The 24,918-nt window shown below is 40.7% G+C and overlaps 1 protein-coding gene across 1 annotated transcript; it reads right to left on the reverse strand.

Moving 5' to 3' along the window:
* Window positions 1–17,456: 17,456 nt before the first annotated feature.
* Window positions 17,457–18,248, reverse strand: LOC123764238 (fap1 adhesin-like). Its single transcript, XM_045751774.2, has one exon. The coding sequence runs from the start codon at window positions 18,246–18,248 to the stop codon at window positions 17,457–17,459; it is 792 nt and encodes a 263-aa protein (XP_045607730.2).
* Window positions 18,249–24,918: the final 6,670 nt, after the last annotated feature.

The raw sequence follows: 24,918 nt of genomic DNA on the forward strand, positions 1-24,918 counted from the left end.
GAAAAATAGCTTCAAGTGTAGGACATTTGAACATATTCAAATTGTTCAACGACAGTCTCCGTGGTGTAGTGGTAAGACACTCGCCTGGCGTTCCGCGAGCGCTGTGTCATGGGTTCGTATCCTGGCCGGGGAGGATTTACTGGGCGCAATTCCTTAACTGTAGCCTCTGTTTAACGCAACAGTAAAATGTGTACTTGGATGAAAAAACGATTCTTCGCGGCAGGGGATCGTATTCCAGGGACCTGCCCGTAACGCTACGCGTACTAGTGGTTGTACAAGAATGTAACAACTCTTGTATATATCTCAAAAAAAAAATGGCTAAGGCAACAGGAGTATCATTTGCTCTGAAGGAGACAAAAATTTTCCACCTTCAGGAGAACTCTACCACGAAGGTACTGCACCTTCAGGTACTCCAAGGTGACCCTGGAAAGTGATGGGTCCCCTTGCGCCGTCAACATCCTGATGCAGAAGCGTCATTACCATATTACAGAGGGGTCAGGAGAAGGGTGCCAGGAGAAAACAGGCAAAACAGCGAGTATTAAGAAAATTAATTGAGCTACCCCCCCCCCCTTTCCCAAAAAATGCAAAACAAAAGGTCAATCATGAAATTTAATCTTTTCACGTTACTTGTTGATGATGATGTGGCAATTTAGATAACTTTCAGCATGCAATTTCGGATAATATCATGGTCAAATTGTCGAGTTTTTCTGTCGCGGTTTTTAGGGCAATTTACTGTGATGAACTCCACGAGGCAGGAGATAGGAAACGGTGTTCAGGTTTTATTGTGGTTCAGAGAGAATATTGGCAGGAACTGCTCAGTAGTTTAACGTTTTTATGTCAATTCCGCTCCATGAGGAGACGTCTCGATTAGGTCTATAAATCGAGACGTCTTTATAGACCTAATCACCATCTCGATTAGACGATGATTAGGTCTATAAATCACCGAATATTGTGGAGAAAATTTTAAATACAAAAACCCTTGAAAGATATCTAAGAAATTTGTAATTCTACTTACTAATAAAATATTTGTATTTATTTATTATCATTCATTTTGTGTGTAATTCGACTAATTAAATATTACATTATTTTAAATAATATATAACTGAAAACTCCACACCCCAGAAGGATTCGAACCCAGAAAGCCAGGAGCACTATGCACCATTCCGTATCTGGTTCCTTAAACACTCGACCACCGTGACTGTACAAAAGTCATTGGTATCCAAGGCTATATCCCCAACGACCCGACAGCACTTGGTGATAAACTTGGGCATAGATATTTCATCGAATCACCTCACTTTCTTGGGCTACAAAGTGAGACGACATAAATTATATATATATTTAATATTATATATATATATATATATATATATATATATATATATATATATATATATATATATATATATATATATATATATATATATACAAAGGCAAACCAGACAAAGGCTGACAAAGTCTTGTGTTGACAAAGGCTTTAACAGGCCGAAACGTTCATCTCTCTTTCCCATTTCTTTGTGGTTTTTCCGCATACAAATGATCAGTGTTTAGTGAACGTCAATTGCATATATATATATATATATATATATATATATATATATATATATATATATATATATATATATATATATATATATATATATATATATATATATATATAGATTACCCATTTCCCTTCGAATGGTCTGAAATGATTATAATCCATTCAGGAGGCGGGGCAACCTGACTTCATCCCTTCAGGAGATGGAAAAACACACCGAGAAATGCTTGAAAATTGATAATTTACGAAAGCATTCATTATCAAACAACTCACTTCGTTACTTGTAAATCACCCGATCCAGATCCCCCTATCCCTTCCACGTGACCCCACGAACTAGTGAGCCAACCCTACGAATCATCCATCATAACCTCTAACGAGTGTGACCCCTAGTTTGCCAAAGAACGTAGCCCGCGGGAATCATCACGTTACTGTCGCTAAGGATGCTGGTGATGCTGTGGCGAGGACAGACCAGCTGATGAGGCTATCAGTAGTGGTGATAACGACCCCAAGTGCTGCAATATGGCCGGGAGAAGTGTCGTGTTGTGTAGCCCGTGCTGAGAGGGTATGGGTGAGGGCTGGACGAGGTGTAATGTGGGGCAAGCTGCCGGCTGCGCGGGTCCATTAGTGCTGTTATGAAGCTGCGAATACCGGAAGTTTGTGGGGAGGGAGTTGTAGTAGGGCAGGCAGTGGAGGATCGTGAGATTTAATCAGTCTCACCTCGGGGTGCGTGTGTGTGTGTGTGTGTGCGTGTGTGTGTGTGTGTGTGTGCGTGTGTGTGTGTGTGTGTGTGTGTGTGCGTGTGTGTGTGTGTGTGTGTGTGTGTGTGTGTGTGTGTGTGTGTGTGTGTGCGTGTGTGTGTGTGTGTGTGTGTGTGTGTGTGTGTGTGTGTGTGTGTGTGTGTGTGTGTGTGTGTGTGTGTGTGTGTGTGTGTGTTTTCACCTAGTTGTATTCACCTTCTTGTGCTTCCGGGGGTTGAGTTCTGCTCTTTCAGCCCAAATCTAAACTGTCAATCAATCCTGTCAATTAATCAACTGTTACTGACTACTAACTAATTTTTTTTTCACACACATATACACACCCAGGAAGCAGCCCGTTGCAGCTGCCTAACTCCCAGGTACTTGTTTACTGCTAGGTAACAGAGGCATTAGGGTGAAGGAAACTCTGCCCATATGTTTTTCTGTCTGCTGCCGGGATCGAACCCCGGTACCTAGGTCCACGAGTCTAGAGCACTGTCCACTCAGCCAGCCAGCCTGTGTGTGTGTGTGTGTGTACGTTGTGGAACAAATTGAAAATTGACTCCCCTGAAAGGTGCTGTCTTCTCATTATATCATGTTGTTTGTGATATCTTTGTTAATTTGTTCCAACCCTTTCTTATGTTTTTATGTCTCTATTAAAATTTGTCTATCTATCACGCTCTCTGTCTATCTCCTCTATTACTATGATCATCAAAGCCACATTACATATATTATTAAGGTCCAAAGGTATATATTTATATTAGTACAGAAACAGAGGTCATAATTTCATTCCTCTCTCTCTCTCTCTCTCTCTCTCTCTCTCTCTCTCTCTCTCTCTCTCTCTCTCTCTCTCTCTCTCTCTCTCTCTCTCTCTCTCTCTCTATGTCTCTCTCTCTCTCTCTCTCTCTCTCTGTCTCTCTGTCTGTCTGTCTCTCTCTCTCTCTCTCTCTCTCTCTCTCTCTCTCTCTCTCTCTCTCTCTCTCTCTCTCTCTCTCTCTCTCTCTCTCTCTCTCTCTCTCTGTCTCTCTGTCTGTCTCTCTCTCTCTCTCTCTCTCTCTCTCTCTCTCTCTCTCTCTCTCTCTCTCTCTCTCTCTCTCTCTCTCTCTCTCTCTCTCTCTCTCTCTCTCTCTCTCTCTCTCTCTCTCTCTCTCTCTCTCTCTCTCTCTCTCTCTCTCTCTCTCTCTCTCTGTCTCTCTCTCTCTCTCTCTCTCTCTCTCTCTCTCTCTCTCTCTCTCTCTCTCTCTCTCTCTTTCTCTCTCTCTCTCTCTCTCTCTCTCTCTCTCTCTCTCTTCACCTTATATTAATATCCACTCTTACAGTTTACTATTTTCTCGCTCTCTTCTCTTTCCCTCATTCCTTACCTTTTCACCCTCCAGTCTTCTGGACACGTCCCTTTCCCAGCTTTATGATGTGAAGGGAAACGACCTCCCATGGACTTTCCTTCCCTCGTGTCAGTCCTCAACACAATGGCTTGTGCGCACAATAATAGTTCTTCGAACATTCCCATTTTTTCTAAAATGTTGAATTTTTTATTTTTTATTTTTTACTTTACTTCATTGTTCCATTTTCCCTCTCTCACAGTATATTTATATTTGTATTTGCTCATGTCTATCTTTCGTCTTTTTCGCTCTTATTGCGGTCTGCCTGTTTCTATTTCCCCTCTCTCTCTCTCTCTCTCTCTCTACATCCTCCCCTGAAATTACTCAGTCCACTACTCCACTACATACAAAATATAGTAGGCATTAAAACTAGGCTCCCCCTGTATGTCAGCGTCAGAGAGGTGTCTCAAATAAAGGTCTGTGTTCCTATTTCAGGAGGCTATCCTTAAGCGTTACTTGGGGGGACCGACACCAAGAATTGCATTTGATAGAGCACTCTGAATACTTCATTCAGTGTCGCTGTTTTCCATAAAGCGCCGGCCGGCTTCTGTAATGTCTCCCTCTTCTGAGCCTCGTTTACAGACAAAGTACAGGAATGGGGGAATAGTAAGGTAGCAAAGGTAGTGAGGGATTTGTACTTTAGAAGTAAACTTGCATGGGAGAGAAGTTGAACTGTAATGCTTTCAATTATATTCCGTAAAACATCTTTTAGCCTAAAATATATTAAGAAAATATTTATCAATTATCAGTTATTACTAACATATTGTGTAGATTTGGATACAATTTTCTGAACGGTGTGTGAAGATCTGGATACATTTACTTAACGCTTTGCGTACCTCAGGATGCATTTATTCAACGCCTTGCGTAGCTCAGGAAACCATTAATCAAGCCTTGTGTTGGGTCAGCGTACCTTTACTCAATGTTTCTCGAATCACCGACCTCCTCTCGAGTACCAAAAATACAATAACACTTTAAGTTACCAAACTGAACACTTCACATGATAATTTCCATAAACATCATCTAATAAATTGTTTGTAATACGCTACACTTCCAAGTTTGTTTGCATAGTTTATTTGTAGTCAAAACAATGATAATCTTCTTCAGCTATATATCTGTGATATCGACAAATTATTTTCCCATAAATCCACGAGACGAAAAATATAAACTCAGAGCATGTAGTAAAACATGGGTTGGGGAGTCCGTAGACTTTAACGCGTGAAATTTCTATATATAAAGGTGACGGGAGATGAAAATACTCAAACGCTCAGGGAGAATCCATAAGGTCTTCTCGGAATATGTTGTATTCTTTCTTCCGAGGCTATGATTCCCTACTCCTGAGGTGGTATATATATATATATATATATATATATATATATATATATATATATATATATATATATATATATATATATATACATATATATATATATATATATATATATATATATATATATATATATATATATATATATATATATATATATATATATATATATATGTTGTACCTAGTAGCCAGAACGTCGTACTCGTCCTACTATGCAAGGCCCTACTTGCCTAATAAGCCAACTTTTCCTGAAGTTATATATTTTTCAATATGTTTTTCTTATGATAAAGCTATCCATTTCATTATGTATGAGTTAATTTTTTTTTAATTTGAGTAAACTAACATAGATTTATGACCGAACCTAACCAACCCTACCTAACCTAACCTAACCTATCTTAACCTAACATAAACTAACACAATTAAGTCAATAATTTATGTTCTTAATATAATATAATAATAATAATTCAAATAAACTAATTGGAAACAATTTATTGAAAATAAAGATAATCACTCGGCCTATTAGGCAAATCGGGCCTTGCATAGTAGGCCGAGAAGTGTGTTCTGACTACTAGGTACGATATATATATATATATATATATATATATATATATATATATATATATATATATATATATATATATATATATATAAAATGTGTGTGTGAATCACGAAAATTAACACGTGATGAAAAGTGTAACAGTGTCAGACCACGGAGGGAGAATTGAAACAGGAATTTCCTTAAGTACTTTCGTATATTAATACATCTTCTGAAGGAATGATTCGTTCTGAAGATGTATTAATATACGAAAGTATTTAAGGAAATTCCTGTTTCAATTCTTCCTCCGTGGTCTGATACTGTTATATATATATATATATATATATATATATATATATATATATATATATATATATATATATATATATATATATATATATATATATATATATATATATATGTATATAGCTGAACCACCTCTGGTGCAATTTTGGAGACCCATGGCATCGGAGTAAGAAATGACGAGCATTCAGGAAATATATGAAAATGAAAAATCCCTCCAATCTTATAGTTCAAAATATATTTTCTGTATATTCAGTTTTAGTTCACCTTCCTGCCGAGTGTAATATGTACTTTATAGTCTTACATTTACTCATATCATCAGATTAATTGATAAACATCACATAATTTTTATCACAAAAGCAAAACACCGCTTCATGGATGTTTTTACTTCCTACCAACTCCCCTTATTTGTTATGACGGCACAGCCTTTGTCTTCTCCTTAATAAGTTTATATTCCTCCTACCTGCAATCCCCTTCCTTCCCTCCTCTAATGAAAACTTGTTTGCAATACCATTATGCGAAGCCAGTCTATTCCTCCTCCATTATAAATAGCGAGAAATCCTCTGAAGAAAAACATGTGTAAATTCAGTCTTCTCTTTCTGCCAGATAGGCTTTCAAGAGTTCCTCCTTCCACTCTCATCCCTGCGGGAAAAGTTTAGGTGGAGAGTTTTGTTGCTTGTTTTAAGGTTTAAGAATCGACCTAAAGCTGATTTGTTGGTGGTTTTTAAAATAATGTTGCCACTGAATATAGCAGCTAACGCTTGTTGATTATTACGTTCTTGCCTTGAATTTTCATCAAGATATTAAAAATCAAAGAGCATGTGAAATTGAACCTTAAACTTAAATCTGCCTTTTTTTCGTTTAAACTTCCTCTACGTTGATGCTCGTGAATACGAATCAATATCAGGAGAGGTAAGGGAAGGTGTTATAAGGAGAAGGTGTTAAGCCAGACTACATAGCACTAGGAAAGGATTGGAGGACTAGGAGCTGGGATACAAAGACCGTGTGAAGAAACGGAACCCAATCACTGTGTCATTGGAAGAGCGAACGTCGACCCAAGAAACGACGCCCTTGCTTTACCGATCAATCTAATAACATGAGTTCCAGGAGAGATACTGGGTGATAACTTGATTTCAGCCTCAAGGGATTCACTATTTGGAGATGTGAGTGAAAAGTGTCACACTCGCTGAAGTGAAGAGTGTGAGTTACGCACTTGCAACACTTCACTTCGGCAAGTGTCGGAGCGGAACGAGCAAAATTACGTCTGTAATTTCCTAAACATTATAGTCCGGAGCTTCGACAGACGGGTGCTGACGCAGGAGAGTATGTTAAGCGGGAAAAATTCCTGTTGACACAATTGTTCTATATTCCGCAGCGCTCGTGTTACCAAGTGTAATCTGCTCATATATGAAAAAGCGTATTTCAGTGTTACCAGTCTCTCTTCTCCCTTGGGGTAGACAGGGTGGAAAATATTTACCGACTGTTTCATACTGACGGTGTTTCTTTTCCTTCACTCTTCCGTCCAAAATTATCTACACTATCAGAGAGAATGTATGTTTGTCTCTTAAAAGTTGATGACCAGACGTTTAGGGCTAGTCTCACCCAAATATGCAGGGGGTAATGATCTGACAGGGATCGGCCAGACATGGGATGGTCGAGGTAGGCCTTAACCAAATTCTTGAAGAATAAATTAATTAATTAATTATAACAAATCAGAACTATTAATTATTACAGACGCCTGACGAGTCTTATCGCAGCGTTCATAAGCGTCATTTACCAGCGATAAATACAACAACAAAAACAGCTTTTAATTTCAGATGACTATTTCCTTTTTCATCACTGATAAGCTTCCCTGATACTTATCATCTTTGATAATACTTAACATTTCCAATTAATTCCCCTAGATCATACATATAACAACAACTGATAAGTGATCTTGACATTACAAATCAAAAATTCAATAACAGCATTAACAATTTTGAGCTCCAAGTATAGGCCAACATAGCTATTATGATTAGGTAGACCTATCCTCGAAGGCATACATCACAACTGCTCCCAGTTTATTTTTGTCCACTGTTCCATACGCAGACTAATCATTTTTGTTCAGTTCAGACATTAATCAATGCTTCTGCTGCAACATCAAACCTGGGACCACAAAACTACTCAAGCCGATTTGTAAACAAGTCCTCCGCCGCCCTCGTACTCTTCTGGTTAACAGGTAAAGAATATTTGTCGTAAAATTTTGCGTTTGGAATTATTTTACAGAATTCCCGCTCAATCCGAGAAATATAATTGAAATTGAACGTGAGAGCCACGCTTCAGTCTCCCCCGTGCTCTAGAGTAGAATAATTGGATCCACTCGGTGAAATACTCGTTCTGGTTTATCTGGCTCTTGTCCTAGTTTGCTTGACTCTTTTTTCCTTGTCTGCATGGCTCTTTTCCCTTTCTATCTGGCACTTGTTTTCGACTGTCTGGCTCTTGTCCTAGTCAGCATAGTTCTTGTTCTGGTGTGCATGGCTCTTGTTCTCCGTAATGAGTGTAATATCAGTTTAGTTGAGTAGTTGGAGTCGTGTTCATGCTCTATATAACTTTCCTATAAACAAACCAAAAAGTACCTTGTGGTATACACAGGTTACCAATCCCTTGACTTAATAATGCTCTTGGTACAAGATCACTTTATGGTACTCCCTGGATACCAAGATCTCAACTCACTAGTACCGATGATACCAAGTACCTTAATCTAGGATAGAAGGTTCTTCGTCTAGTGTACCAGGTACCTTACCAGGTACCTAAGAGATAACAGGTACCTTTTTGCGTTGTCAGCATGCGCCTGAAAACCGTCCTTCAAATGCTTTAGTGCGCTCATCCAGATATCATGGACAATATGTTGGCAATAGTCATATGTCGTATCTGTTATCTCGTCTCGATATCTAGCGAGACGAGATATAACAGAATTCAGATATCGTATCATTCAAAGGAGTCACATATCGTATCGCTCAAAGAAGTCACATATCTTATCGTTCAGAACAGCCAGAAATTATGAGAAATTCTCGTTCAAAACAGCCAGATATTTTGATATAATATCATTCAGAGCAGCCAGGTATCGCGAGGGCGAATCACTCGTAGCAACAAGACTGTCCTGAGCGGATATCTTTCAGTGCACCCAGAAGGATATCCAGTATCGTTCACAGCTGCCAGATAGCGTTTAGAAATATCTTGGGTGCGTGTGCAGGCAAATCTCCGCCAGCCAAACTTAGCGTCAGGGGGAACCCAACGAGGCTAGACATTAAAGAAGAAAAACTGGGCCATTCCCAACTCACTTTTTAGATAAGAACAAAGTCAAACGGTCAGTAACGAGAGAAATAAACGAGGAATAAAACGCAATTTCCGGTGAATGACCCGTAATAAAAAGGAAATAAACGCAATGGTGTTTGATAAGCATGAGTTGTCTGACAAAAAATATAATATTTACGAGGTCGTAGCGAGACGAGATAATTGTTCAGATTTTTATTAATTCGTAATTAGGAACTCTGGTTAGAGGAGATACATTTTGTTATCTTTGCATTTATTTGTGTTTTTTGAAGGGGAATTTTTTAGGGGGATTTATTTTATAAATGAGTCTGAGTGTTTATTTAAAGTAATTATATGCAACTAACTGGGAGGAACTTCCTGTTAAAATTTTACAATGTTGGTCCAAGTGATATTTTTTGGGGAGGAAAATACTATTTTCGTCTCTGCAAACTATACATAATGTCTTTTACACTCGTTCTTACTCACAGAAAATGTTTTATATAGACTCTGTATATTCTTTTATTTTTAAATATGTAGGAAGATTTGAGATAATTGCTTCAAAAACTAGTTATCACATCATTTATTATAATTAAGTTTTAAAACTTCTTTCGCTGTAACTTGAACCATAAGTTATATTAATATTTTCAAAATTGAAGGTGAAATTGTATTTTTGACCAGTTTTAAAGGTTATCTTCTAAAAGTTTTAACGCTCAAGTTCGTGCTCTGTATTAAGAAAAAATTTTCACTTAGAGTGGCGATATGCAAGCAGGCAATAAACATGCGTTCAAAGGTCAACATGAGAGCAACATGCAAGCTGCTGCTCATATAATGGGTTTTGGCTGTTTGTTTGACATAGAGCTTAAGTGTCCATGTTGGTACACACACACACACACACACACACACACACACACACACACACACACACACACACACACACACACACACACACACACACACAACCAGAGGGGGTCGGCTCTGGATTCGTTGTTCCATGGCACTGGGATCGATCCCCGGCGACGGCGGAAACAAATGGTCACTTTCTTTCACCCTGAATGCCCTGTTACCTAACAGTAAATAGGTACCTGGGAGTTAGACAGCTGTTACGGGCTGCTTCCTATGTGTGTGTGTGTGTGTGTGCGCGCACACACATACACACACACACACACACACACACACACACACACACACACACACACACACACACACACACACACACACACACATATAACCACCTACAAAATTCTCAGGGGAATTGACAGGGTGGACAAAGACATACTCTTCAGCACGGGTGGGACACGAACAAGGGGACACAGGTGGAAACTTAGTACCCAGATGAGCCACAGAGACATTAGAAAGAATTTGTTCAGTGTCAGAGTAGTTAATAAATGGAATGCTCTAGGCAGTGATGTGGTGGAGGCTGACTCCATACACAGTTTCAAATATAGGTATGATAGAGCCCAATAGGCTCAGGAACCTGTACACCTGTTGATTGGCTCTTGAGAGGCGGGACCAAAGAGACAAAACTCAACCCCGCAAGCACAACTAGGTGAGTACTAGGTGAGTACACACACACACAGTGGTAGACGGTTGGAACAAGCTCAGTGAGAAGGTGGTGGAGGCCAAGACCGTCAGTAGTTTCAAAGCGTTATACGACAATGAGTACAAAGAAGACGGGACACCACGAGCGTAGCTCTCATCCTGTAACTACACTTAGGTAATTACACTTAGGTAATTCCACACACACACATGCACGTGATAAAAATACACCCATAATTAATCCAAGTTATATTTATTATCACAGTTTACTTATGTTTCTCGGCATTTTAAAGTTATTTGTTGCTAAAAATAAAATGTGTTGTAAGTTCTTTAAATAATTATATAATTCAATAATTATATAATTTAATAATTATACAATTTATTAATTATAATTAATAAGAGATTAAACTTCCACTTGTCTCCGGATGCCGAGGAAATATTACCATTCTGCAACAATGGAATTTATATATATATGTATATTTATATACATAATGTATGTATATAATGTTAACTAAACAAGCGAAGCGTGAACTACTCGGAAAGAAGAAAATAAAAGATAATTTTTACATGTTTCTGGTAGAGTGGATTCTCGACACGGCCTCCTAAATTACATATACCAAAGTTTTCCGTGAACCTGAGTTCCTGGAGCCTTGATTTAAGCTTCTTAGTGCTGGGCCAGCAGGAAAGGAAAAGCCTTAGTACCAATTCAGAACAGTCAGAAAAAAAACTTGTGTGTCAGCCGCTACGTAGCCTCATTCACTGACCGTCCTCTTGACAAAATCTCTGGGCCTTGTCTCTTCCTGCAACTGCTTTCAGGCGAGATATAAGCTTCTTGGTCCTTGTCTGGAAAGGAAATGGCGTAGTCAGAATATATTTTTTTTTACGGAAGCTCTGCTACAATTTTTAAATTTCTTAAAAAAACTGGCCAACCTCCTTGACAAAAATTGTCTTGACTAGAGTCCGTACGTCGTTTGAGCTTTCAGGCCAGATGGAACCCACTTTGTGCATGGATATGAAGAAATGGAAGGAGTTAAGGGGCTGGTAATAACCTTATATTCATATGACATTGACAAGACAAGGGGGTCAGGTTGACTGGAATTAACATGAGGTTCTTATGACAGGATCCCACCATGCTCTCAACATAGATTAACTACCAGAATGAAGCAAGAACCAGTTCTGGAGAACATATAACACAAGCAACATGACATAATAAAATTTAAACAGAGTTAACAACTTGAAGTTTTTAAGAACTCTCAAAAGTACATTTTTACTATATTATTTCCCTTACGTTAAGAAATGCATTTCGTTAACTATTGTGAACATTATCAAAGGCAGATTTCGAATGGTTACGAAGTGATTGATTGATTGATAAAGATTAAGCCACCCAAGAGGTGGCACGGGCATGAATAGCCCGTAAGTGGTAGGTTACGAAGTTTCCAGCTGCTGAGGATATAGCCAGGGATGAGGTGAAGGTGAAGCACCTCACCACACTGGAGGTTGTCGTCGGGGGTTGGTCAGTCATCGAGCTTAGGACTAACCAAACCTTTTTGACGATTAATGGTAAGGTGGCTAGTACCGTGTACGTTTGGGGGTGATCCTGCACGGTCGGCATGGGTTCGAATCCTAGGTCAGTAGAGTTCTTAATGATATATCAGCTCATCGATGTATATATATATATATATATATATATATATATATATATATATATATATATATATATATATATATATATAATACAATATAAAATTATATATTTTCTTTAATACCGTCACGGGAGGCATCGTAAATCCTAGCGAGTCCCTCTATATATATACCTCTGAATTTCCATTTCAATAACCCCAACCTCCCCCCCCCTACCCCCACCCCCACACTGCCCCGAGAGAGGGGAAAAAAATAGCATTATACTCTTGGGGGGGGGGGGGAATATGAAATATACAACGCTACAAATGTTTATTCTTTTTACAGTCAAATATATTTGCTCCCATGGGACCTTCATGTTTGTTCTGTGATCTGTATCTTTGTTTTGATGTTCCTGAAGGAGCGGAGAGCCTCTCAGACCGTCCACCAATACTTATGATGAGTTTGTTTTTGTATCGGAAAATATATGTTTGTGTTCTCTTTGACTGGAGGTAAGAGAAGGCTGGTGGTGCTGGGGTGGTGGGGGGGGAAGGTTGGAGGGGGGTGTAGGGGGGAGAAGATGGGGGGAGAGGAGAGAGGGGGAAGTGGGCATTGGGGGGCATGGTGGGGATTGGGGATAGTGGATGTGGGAAGAGAAAGTGGGAAGTTTGTAGCGGGGAGGGATAGGGTGGGGGGAGAGATAAGGATGGAGGGGGGGAGGGGAGAAGGAAGGGGGTAGGTGGAGAGAGGGAGGGGATGGTGTCGAGGTGAATCTAAACTGATGTTGTCGTCCGTTCTCATGTCCGTCTGATGTATCTTGTCTTCCCGTTGCTACTTTCGACGTATGTCATCCCATCGAAGTCTCCTCTGCCTTAATTGATGGGTGAACCAAACAGAAAACACACACACACACACACACACACACACACACACACACACACACACACACACACACAATATGCAGCTGGCCAGACTGCATATTTTTGGACTGCCAGAAAGCCTTTGACACAGTACGACATAAGAGACTAGTGCACAAACTGGAAATGCAGGCAGGAGTGAAAGGGAAGGTACTCAGCTGGATAACGGAGTACCTAAGCAACAGAAGACAGAGAGTCACTGTGAAAGATGAGGTCTCTGAGTGGCGAGGCGTCACAAGTGGAGTCCCTCAGGGATCTGTTGCTAGACCTATACTATTCCTGATATATGTAAATGATCTCCCAGAGGGAATAGACTATGAGGAGGGAATAGACTAAATGGAGGAATAGACCTCATATTCTATTCCTCATAGAATATGAGGAGGATATAGACAGAGGAAGATAGTATGAGGCTACAAGATGACCTAAACAAACTGAAGGAATGATCAAACAAATGGCTACTAAAGTTCAACCCAAGTAAATGTAAGGTAATGGAACTAGGGGGAGGAAATAGGAGGCCAGACACTGGACACAGAATGGGAGATGAATTTATTTACGAAACGGACAGAGAGAAAGATCTAGGAGCTGATAGCACGCCAACCCTGTCTCCTGAAGCCCACATCTTAAGAATAACATCTGGGGCGTATGCGAGGCTGGCTAACATCACCCTCAGAAACCTGTGTAAGGAATCTTTCAGAACCTTGTATTCCACATATGTAAGACCAATCCTGGTGTATGCGGCCCCAGCATGGAGCCCGTACCTTGTCAAGCACAAGACGAAGCTGGAAAACGTTCAAAGGTATGCTACTAGGCTAGTCCCAGAACTAAGAGGCATGAGTTACGAGGAAAGGCTGTGGGAACTGCACCTCACGTTGCTGAAAGACAGAAGAGCCTGAATGGAAGGTGGAAGCTGAGTACCCAAATAAGCCACAGGGTGAGTTAGAAAGAACTATTTCAGTGTCAGAGTTGTTAGTAAATGGAATGCATTAGGAAGTGATGTGGTGGAGGCTGACTCCATACACAGTTTCAAATGTAGATTTGATGGAGCTTGAGAAGCTCAGGAATCTGTTCACCAGTAGATTGAAAGTTGAGAGGCGGTACCAAAGAGCAGAGCTCAACCCCCGCAAGCACAACTAGGTGAGTACAACTAAGTAAGTACTCACCTCCCCCCCCCCCACACACACACACCTTGTATGCGTGCTACATTCGACGTAATTTGAATTTTTCAATGTAACATTGAAATTTTGTTTTAAACACGAATTACAACATTTTGCATTTCAACTCATAATATTGCGGAACCGCTTGAATGGTGTACAAATTTAATACACCCTCTCGTCTAATGTGACCTCGCTTGAAGTTAATCTCATTGGATTTAGCTCCAAAGTCATATAATTTAAATATATTAAATCTCAGTTACATATTGTTTTCAATATTCACACGCTAAATCTTCCAGCAAAATCAGTAGTAAAATAGAATTTCCGAGACATGGTTTATATATATATATATATATATATATATATATATATATATATATATATATATATATATATATATATATATATATATTATGTTCAGAGAAATGTACACACCGTTACTCACTGTATGTGCACTGAGAAAGTTGTTTTTACTTTGTTCAGAGCAAAGGCAGACTTGCTGGGATGCTGAGTAAGCTCTCGCGGTGGTCTTAATAACCTTCTCGTGCTTCATAGACCAACATAATATCACTTGGTAAAATCATTCATATGCAAATCGGATTACTTATTATGATAGGAGGAGTGGTGATCATGACAGACTTACACATCTTCTGTTTAAATCTGTATGACGAGGAAATGCTAGCGTTTAGTTCTGTTTAAGCTAGTTTATCGTAGTGCCCATCAGTGGGGTGTAGTTAAATAGGGAAGATAACCGTCCTATTTTCCCCTGGGTCTGATGGTGATTCCCTCAGAGACCAGAATGGGTTGGCAACACTTGGCACTTCTACAGTCTGTATTGACCGACAATATTTTACTGGAGCCTCGTTCATAAAACTGTATTACTGGAGGCTAAAATATATGAGCCTTGCAGGGTACTGATCCCAGAGACTTGAATTTACAAGTTTGTGAGTCGTGCTCGCTCCGAACACAATGTATATGAACGGTACAATTATTTTGCTTAATACAACACTATAGCCACGTTTAGTGTCAGTAGAGGAAGTATAGACAAAGCATAGAACTGGTCTTTACTGAGTCTATCAGGTTAATGATCATTATCTAGAGAGATTTATCCCCAAAACGCGAGTATATGTGCCGAGGAGACACTAAAGCTATCAACCTAACATAGTTAATTTATTTTTAACGTAATTTGGTACGTCCATATTAGTGTAGCTATACTAAACTATACTATCAGAGAGTTTGTTGTATATTTCGTGCATTCACTTAACTAGGACTGGCAAATTTTGTGTGGATTAAAAGGATGTTAAGAACACTTCAGTGGATAAACATATTACCAAGATTCAGGGGCCAGATTCACGAAAGCACTTACGCAAACACTTACGAACCTGTACATCTTTTGTCAATCTTTGACGGCTTAGTTTCCAATTATTAAACAGTTAATGAGCTCGGAAGCACCAGGAGGCTGTTTATAACAATAACAACAGTTGAATGGGAAGATTCATGCTTGTAAACTGTTTAATAAATGTAACCAAAGCCGTCAAAGATTGAGGAAAGATGTACACGTTCGTAAGTGCTTGCGTAAGTGCTTTCGTGAATATGGCCCCTGGTATCCAATTCCGGCAGAGCTCCAGTATTGACAGGACTCTTAGTATCGTGACGTGATCATACAGCAGCGAATAGATCTTAAGGGACAACGTCTTGGTCAGTGTATTATAATGTTAGTAGAACACTTCCAGGTAATTATTCATTGTAAACCAAGCCGTGTAGACCGTGTTGTCAAAACCAGTCAATGAGTACCACACTTGTGTACATCCAGCTGTGTACCAATATTGTACACCACATCGGCCAGCTGCACCCATTTTCGAAGAGAGGAAGCTGCGGCCTCCGTTATGTTATCAGGAATGCTGGCTAATTAGTTGCTATTTTCGGCAGCTGCTTATTAAAGCTGTTACATCACAGGGAAATATATGCTGTTATCAGGAGCGTGGTTGTGGTAAACCAGCTTAACCTACGTGATGAGGTGTAAGCTTTGGAAGGTATGATTCTGGTGGTATTGCTTTACGACATAACGTCATCTCAGCCAGATCGAGACACCACTGGCCAGGTAACTTATTTTTTATTCATATCATGTCATGTCAGATATTTAATGTCTATTGTACCTTGCTCTCCCACCTGCGCCAATCCCAGCTTAAAAATCGATGTTAATTAAAACTCTTACAAGTTCATTTAAGTATGATATTTGCAATGCACTTTCTGCTCAGGGAAAGTATATATATATATATATATATATATATATATATATATATATATATATATATATATATATATATATATATATATATATATATATATATATATATATATATATATATATATATATAATATACGAATGTGTTCATTTATGTTATGATTCTTAGATTCTCCCATTTTCTCACAAAACACACAAGGAATAGTTCGACAATTCCTCGTGATATTAAAAAAGTGGGAACAGGAAACACAAGAGCTCTTAGAGTTATAACGCTTCCTTCGCTCTTCTCATTGGCTATTCGAAGCACGCCAGTGCTGATAACTTGTAAAGGCTGAGTGTAAGGAGTTAAAACGCTTATGGCCTACCATGGACACAGTTCTAGAGCGCACATATGTGGCTCTGAATGTGTTTGTCAGTTAAAAAGTTAGTTATACCTAGTTTCCTCAACCTGGATATATGTAAACATTTATTAATGATGGGACAGAGCAAATGGTAGTTGATTATACGTGGTTAATAAAACTCCTCTTAAAGTGTAATGTTAATAACAAAATCCTGCATGGTTTCTCAACTTCAACTCTGCAAATTGTGCAGGTTGACCCGTAAAAAAAAAAGAATATCAGAGGATACCTTGGCTATAGAGAAAGTGTCACAAAGGTGACAGTTGGCAACATTGTTCACTAACACGCATGCGCACTATATGTTGACAAGGATTTTGGCGGCGGGAAAGTTGGCATCACTGTTGGCTGCCACGCAGGCGCTCGTCTCGACATTGAATAATATAATTCTGGCCATAAGCCAGGCACGAGGCTGTTCCTCATCCAGCGCTGTGAGGGCAACTGTGTTATAATAGATCCGATATATTTATGATACAACAAGGTTGTAGTGTGTTATGGAGCTGCACCCGTCTCCCAAGAACTGTGTTGGTAGGTAATACTGATCGATATACTGGCGGACTGGCAGACTGATGGACTGGTAGACTGATGGACTGGCTGACTGATGGACTGGCTGACTGGCGGACTGGCTGACTGATGGACTGGCTGACTGATGACTGGCTGACTGATGGACTGGCTGATTGTTCGACTGGCAGACTGATGGACTGGCAGACTGATGGACTGGCTGACTGTTGGAGTGGCTGCCTGTTGGAGTGGCAGACTGATGGACTCCCTGACTGATGGACTGGCAGACTGATGGATTGGCTGACTGTTGGAGTGGCAGACTGATGGACTGGCTGACTGATGGACTGGCTGACTGATGGACTGGCAGACTGATGGACTGGCCGACTGATGGACTGGCTGACTGTTGGAGTGGCAGACTGATGGACTGGCCGACTGGTGGACTGGCAGACTGATGAACTGGCTGACTGTTGGAGTGGCTGACTGATGGACTGGCTGACTGTTGGAGTGGCAGACTGATGGACTGGCTGACTGTTGGAGTGGCAGACTGGTGGACTGGCTGACTGTTGGAGTGGCAGACTGATGGACTGGCAGACTGATGGACTGGCAGACTGCCTGATCCTCCTCCACCACCTTCCATGCCAGAGACTCCAGGGCAACTTGCCACATCAACCACTGAATCTTTTTCTTCGCGATTCCTGGAACCTTTTCCAAGACATCAGCCATTGCCTTGTATATCTGGCACCTGGAGTCTTCTGGGGTATCTCCCGATGTCAGCATCTGCATCACGCCAGCGACACCTCGTTCCTATTTCGTTGAAGTGAACGCCGAAGAATGTAAACAAACTTGCGGAAGCAGAATATTGGGATGTCCCTCAGAGAGTCGCCACGAGAAGATGCCGCATCAAATTTGCCGGAGGCGCAGACGAAGTGCCATATCGCCTCTCCGTCTGCTGACGATCTCCGATATTTTTCAGTAAAATATGAAACCCGCGACAGGCTGATTTTTGAAGGTGGATTTTTGGGTTTGGATTCGCCCATCAGATATTACCTTGTGACTGGAATACATGATCTTCGTCAGCATGTGTGTGTTGGTGGGGGTTTTCAGTCCTTGCTTCCATGGAAGACACACTGTGACCATACATTGAAAATCTGTGGCTGGTGCCGTTAGGACATGTAAAAAATTTGCTGTATATATTATTGTCTGTCTCCATCACCTCATTCCTCTCTTTCCTCTATCTTTATACCTTCCATTCTCTCACTGTCTCAACCTCCCGCTCTCTACCTCTCTCTCCCACTGTCTACCTCCCACACAGGACACAACACTGCCAATATTCGCACAAGACGCAGCCTGGCCAATATTCTCTGCGGACCTTGCCTGACATTATCGGAGATAATATAAATAAACGCTCAGGCAATTTATAAGGAGCCAAGGGCGAGAAAGAGAGGCACATGAGAGATGGAACAGATAAAAGGTGAATGAGGTGGAAGAAAAACAGATAGACTATAGTAGAGAAAGAGATGGGGATGACGTGGAAAAAAAATTGAGATTAGGGATCAAATAGAAAAGGATGAAGACAAGCGAAGAAGATATTGGATGAAAAGACGGAAAAAGAAAGATAATTTGTAGACAGCCAGATGTGACATAATGTACTAAGGGTGGGCCAAGAAACAAGCTATCTTGGGAGGCAAACACCCTCCCAAACACCAGCTGGCAAGCATCGTGCAGAGCACCAGCTGCTGAGCTGTGCAACCACTGCTCCAAACCTAAGCAATAACAAACACAGCCCCAAGCCCCCCCCCCCTGCAATAGAAAACACCGCTACAAGCACCAGCTGATGTGTGTGGGTCAGAGCACCGGCCCCAAACCCTTGCAATAGCAAACACCTCCTCCCCCAAGCAACAGTTGGTGTGTGTGTGGAGGCAAACACTGAGGCAAGCACCGGCTACATTGTTTACATCTTCAGTTCCCACAGTCATCAATCTTCAAGAGGGAAGGATCGTGTGGCCATTATTAGCGCTGGAGCGAGGCGTGGGCCCCCCTGAGGTCCCTGTGGAGGTTGAGGGGTGGCGGCCAGGGGAGGTCAGCTGGTGCAAGGCCAGGGGGCGCCGATCACTGCTCTAGATCACCAAGTATGATGGACAGGGAAGAGTCTGGCCGTCTTGCCCAGCACCGTCGTAAATAAACTGTCGCTTTAGTTCTCTCGTTCTCTCTCTCTCTGTCTATCTCTGTCTCTCTCTCGTTGATGTTTTTGGCCTCGCATGCTCGCCTGACATCCCTTGGTTCCCCCCTCCCCTATCCCTACCGCCCCATTCCTCCCTACTATCCCCAGGCTCCCCTCTAACCCCTAGCCCCCGCCTCCCAATAACTACCAGTCCACTATTTCAACAAATTACAGGTAAAGTATTATACTTCGATTTTTTATTTTTATTTTGCAGACATCGGTGCTTAATGCTTAATGCAATAGACATACAAATAAGAGTGAAACCAAAATACAATTAAGACATTCCAAGAGTACTCATTCCAGTTGTATATATATATATATATATATATATATATATATATATATATATATGGCAATGTCAGACCACGGAGGAAAATGAAACAGGAGTTTCCTTAAGTACTTTCGTATATTAAATACATCTTCAGAAGGAATGATTCCTTCTGAAGATGTATTTAATATACGAAAGTAGTTAAGGAAACTCCTGTTTCATTTTCCTCTGTGGTCTGACATTGTCACATTCTTAATCACGTGTTTATTTTCGTGATATATATATATATATATATATATATATATATATATATATATATATATATATATATATATATATATATATATATATATATATATATAAACTGTGTTGCACAATGTTGCGTGGGCCTATCAATATTGCAAGGTGTCCCATGGACAAGAATCAATATAACAACAGTCTTGCGTTGGTCAGAATTATAAAAGCACAAAGCTTCAAGGACCTGACCCAGAATAGCACAGTACTGCGAGGAATGGCACAGTACGCTTCATGGGGAACTAACATCAATCATTGCATTCGTAATGTGACGTCGATTTTTGGCGATTCCCGAGAAATTCATTTCTAATCAATCATTCAATCCGTTTAGCTGTCATACCACTGCACGTGGGGGATGAGCCAGGGATGAGTCTGTCTGTCTGTCCTTCATGCAAACATTTTTGCACAAAAATAGTTATTTTTTTCGTTCATAGTGAAGATAACAGATAATTATTTATGATTTTTCTTTGTGTAATATTTCAAATAATTTTAACTCTGGGATCTAACCGCGTTTGTTGCTTAGTTTAGGAAATTGATAAAACTATATCAACTTATGTTATTAATTAGTTTATTTTACCGTATCACATATGAGAATGTCAAAGGCAATTTGATTTTTTTAATATATATGTTAAGAAATATTATTATTATTAGTATTAGTATTTTGCCACGGCATACACAGAGAGGTATACCACTACTTCTAGCTGTGTTTACACTTAAAGTTTACTTCAATCTGAGAGTACGTTCAGAGCTAGAGTTTACTTACTGGCTGGTCAGTAAACTAACCTAAATTACCCTCCAGGGGATGACAGGCCTTATACCTGACACCGAACCACAGTGCTCTCAGCCTTGCATTGCAGGGAGAATGTTGCAGTAGGTGAACATATTAGTTCAATGCAATACATCATCGTCACCATCTTCTTCACAGTCATCATTATCACTACAATGAACATTATCATCTTCAACATTAATCTCTCTCACGTTATCGAATATGTAATTATTTCTTGGATTACATATGTAATTAATAAACATAAACAGACAAGGACGCAGTATAATCAAGCCATTAATTGTTTGGCAAAGCACTCGATGATTAATTGTAATTAATTGTAATTCTGTTATTCGTTTCTTTTTCTGGGAATATTAAGAACAATGTCATCTGAATTTAATATTATAATGTTGTACAGGTTAGAGGAGAGAGAGAGAGAGAGAGAGAGGGAGAGAGAGAGAGAGAGAGAGAGAGAGAGAGAGAGAGAGAGAGAGAGAGAGAGAGAGAGAGAGAGAGAGAGAGAGAGAGAGAGAGGGTTGTAAATCCTTACATGAAGTGATTTTTTTCTCTGTAATATTTACTGCACATTTCTCTCTAACACACACACATCCCCAGGATGCAGCCCTTGTCTGTCTGGCTGTCTGTCTGTCTGTCTGTCTGTCTGTCTGTCTGTCTGTCTGTCTGTCAGCATGTGTTAGTCTACCTGTATTGCTGTCTCTTTTGATTTTTCTGTCTCTCTTCGTCTCTATGTGTGTCTTGCAATCTGTTTATCTGTTAGTTTCTCTGTCAGATTGTATCTCTTTGTTTCTCTAGCTATCTGTCTTTGTTTCTCTTTCTCTCGCTCTCCTTTAAACTAAGACTAGGGTTCAAAGGACTGTCAAATAACGTATCTAGTGAAACTGCGACAATAGCTGTTATATTACCTCAACTCATCTGAAACATGTTCTCTCCTCTCTCTCTCTCTCTCTCTCTCTCTCTCTCTCTCTCTCTCTCTCTCTCTCTCTCTCTCTCTCTCTCTCTCTCTCTCTCTCTCTCTCTCTCTCTTTCTCTCCCACTCACACGACAGTAATTTCTTCGTATAGTTATCCTTGTACGTTTGCTTCCCTTCCATCTCTCTCGTCCTTCTTCTTAAATCCCTTATTTCCTTTTTGGGACCTACTAGGCTCCACTATGAGAACCTTCCATCTGTTCCATCTTCATCCCTCCCTTCCTATCTGGTTATATATATATATATATATATATATATATATATATATATATATATATATATATATATATATATATATATATATATATATATATATACACAGTAACCTACCATCTTTTCGAAAATCAATGTCATGCGCCAAGGGTAAACTCACTTTGGAATTTTGCTTCTCATTCTCAGTGGTCGTGGGACCAGTCATGAGAAAAGAATCGCGAGAAGGTGGCGATATTCCCAGGGTGCGACGTGTCGTCGGGGAGGTCGTTGTGGTTCTCTCCGGGACGATGTAATCAATATAAAGTATGAAGCTTGCACCCAGCAAGCGCTGGCCGGGTGGAAGGTGGGATAGAAGACGCACACAAATAGCAACAAGGAGAGGAATGAAGAGCAGCCATAAGGAGGCGATAAAGTGTGAGGGAGGGGGAGGGGAGTATGTGGAAGAGGTCGCCATTTCAGACCTGAGAGGACTATAAAATTGTTCCTTGCGAGATGTATTGAACTCTCTGAGGAGGAGGAGGTCGAGGGCGTGTGCTTGTTACGGTGGTTGCAAGTGAAGGCGTCAGTGCTAGAGGTTGGTATATGTCACTGTAGGAGGTTGCGTCACTGTAGGAGGTTGCATATCTTGGGTATTTCACTGTTGGAGGTTTCAGGTGACGGATATATCCCTGCTGGGGGCTGGAAGTGACGGGTATATCACTGTTTGGTGCTATAGGCGACGCGTATGTCACTGCTAGAGGTTGCAAGTGACGGGTTGGGTCACTGTTAGAGGCTGCAGATGAGAGGGATATCACTGCTGGAGACTGCAGGTAATGGGCATGTCACAGTTCGAGGCTCTTGGCTGTGAAACAATCGATAAGAGGCTCTTTTTCACGAGCAAAAATATCAAGGAGTTGGATTGAGAGACGGGCGGTGATGCATTTGGGAGAGTTAGTAGCGTTAGAGAGTTAGAGTTTCTCCCCAAAATTGGAGAAAGGAGTAGGAGAAAGAGAGGGAGGTGAGGTAAGGAAATTATCAAGACAGCTCTAAGCTAATTGTCTATATGGAAGAATATGCTGTGATAAGACGAAGGAACGGCCCCCTTTACCACTTAGACAATCGGGGAATTGAACTCCGACCTGCAAGAAGAGACCGTTACCCTACCGGCTATAGCCGAAGTGGGCAGATGGAGTGCAGGAAGCATAGAAAGGAGGTGTGGAACACAGCAGTTATGTTTCATATTGACAATAGTACTGTGAAAGTTGATTAGTTCGATCTCGTTCGACATTGTCACCTACCATGTGAAATCATGTCGTTCAGGAGATTTTGAGGAACTCTGTAGTGAGGCAAAGGTATGGAAACAGAGGGATATTCTTACAACATTCTTGTGAATAAACTATAAGCAAATAGTTTATTTCTCGGCCAGGTCCTCGGACAGCTACTTGCCAACCTTAACAGTCAACTTGAAATGCATGTAGGATTCAGGCAGCATTTAACAAATACAGCCATTGACTTATGCAGCAGACCAGCACACAATGCGGGGGAGAATTTAGTTGCTTAAAGCTACATTTTCCATTTGCTGTATAAATGAATCCATCAGAATAATTTAAGATGCAAAGCTTATCATAATCATCCTGTACAGCTTACCATCCTTCAGTCCTGAAAGCTTAAAAATCAGCTTAGCATACACAATTATACAACGAATATGAGCCCGTCGGCGTATGAAACGCATCAAGTTTATAAGTGTGGTTTTAAAGTATTTTTGATCAAACATTTATTAAAAGTGATTTTCAATAAATCTTCAAGTGGTTTTGTAGGGAAGGTAACTGTGAGGAGAATGTACTAAACCACTACGACTATATAGCACTTGGAAGGGATATTAGAACAAGGATCAAGGATAGATAGATAGGATAGGATCTAGGTGGAAAGGAATGCACCATTGCATTCCAGGTGCGCCATTGCACCTGGATCGTCTGGGATAGAGGGCCGACTTCGCATGAAACGGGACCTCCGCTCCAGCGACCAGTCCAAGTGATGAAAGTAACTATTTTTGTAAAGAAGTGTCTGTATTTAATGACTGTATTGCTCCTCTGTCCTATTTTTGCCTAGACTATCTCGGCGTAGTACTTTCCTCCTACTAGTACTACTGTAAGTGTCCCCCTTCACTAGCACTAGCGTGAGGTATTGTCCTCACTTCCTCTGGCACAAGAGTGAGGCAATACTATCCCTCCTGACACCAGAGTGAGGCAGTATTATCCCTCCTGACACCAGAGTGAGTCAGTACTATCCCTCCTGACACTAGAGTGAGGCAGTACTATCCCTCCTCTGACACTAGAGTGAGGCGGTACTATCCCTCCTGACACTAGAGTGAGGCAGTATTATCCCTCCTGACACCAGAGTGAGGCAGTATTATCCCTCCTGACACCAGAGTGAGGCAGTACTATCCCTCCTGACACTAGAGTGAGGCAGTACTATCCCTCCTCTGACACTAGAGTGAGGCGGTACTATCCCTCCTGACACTAGAGTGAGGCAGTACTATCCCTCCTTTGACACTAGAGTGAGGCAGTACTATCCCTCCTGACACTAGAGTGAGGCAGTACTATCCCTCCTGACACTAGAGTGAGGCAGTACTATCCCTCCTGACACTAGAGTGAGGCAGTACTATCCCTCCTGACACTAGAGTGAGGCAGTACTATCCCTCCTCTGACACTAGAGTGAGGCAGTACT

Source organism: Procambarus clarkii, chromosome 82 (genome assembly GCF_040958095.1).
Source record: "Procambarus clarkii isolate CNS0578487 chromosome 82, FALCON_Pclarkii_2.0, whole genome shotgun sequence".
NCBI lineage: Eukaryota > Metazoa > Arthropoda > Malacostraca > Decapoda > Cambaridae > Procambarus > Procambarus clarkii.

Bases quoted from the DNA above. Each gene is read 5' to 3' on its own strand.
- LOC123764238 (XM_045751774.2), bottom strand. From the start codon at position 18,248: ATGCAGATGCTGACATCGGGAGATACCCCAGAAGACTCCAGGTGCCAG.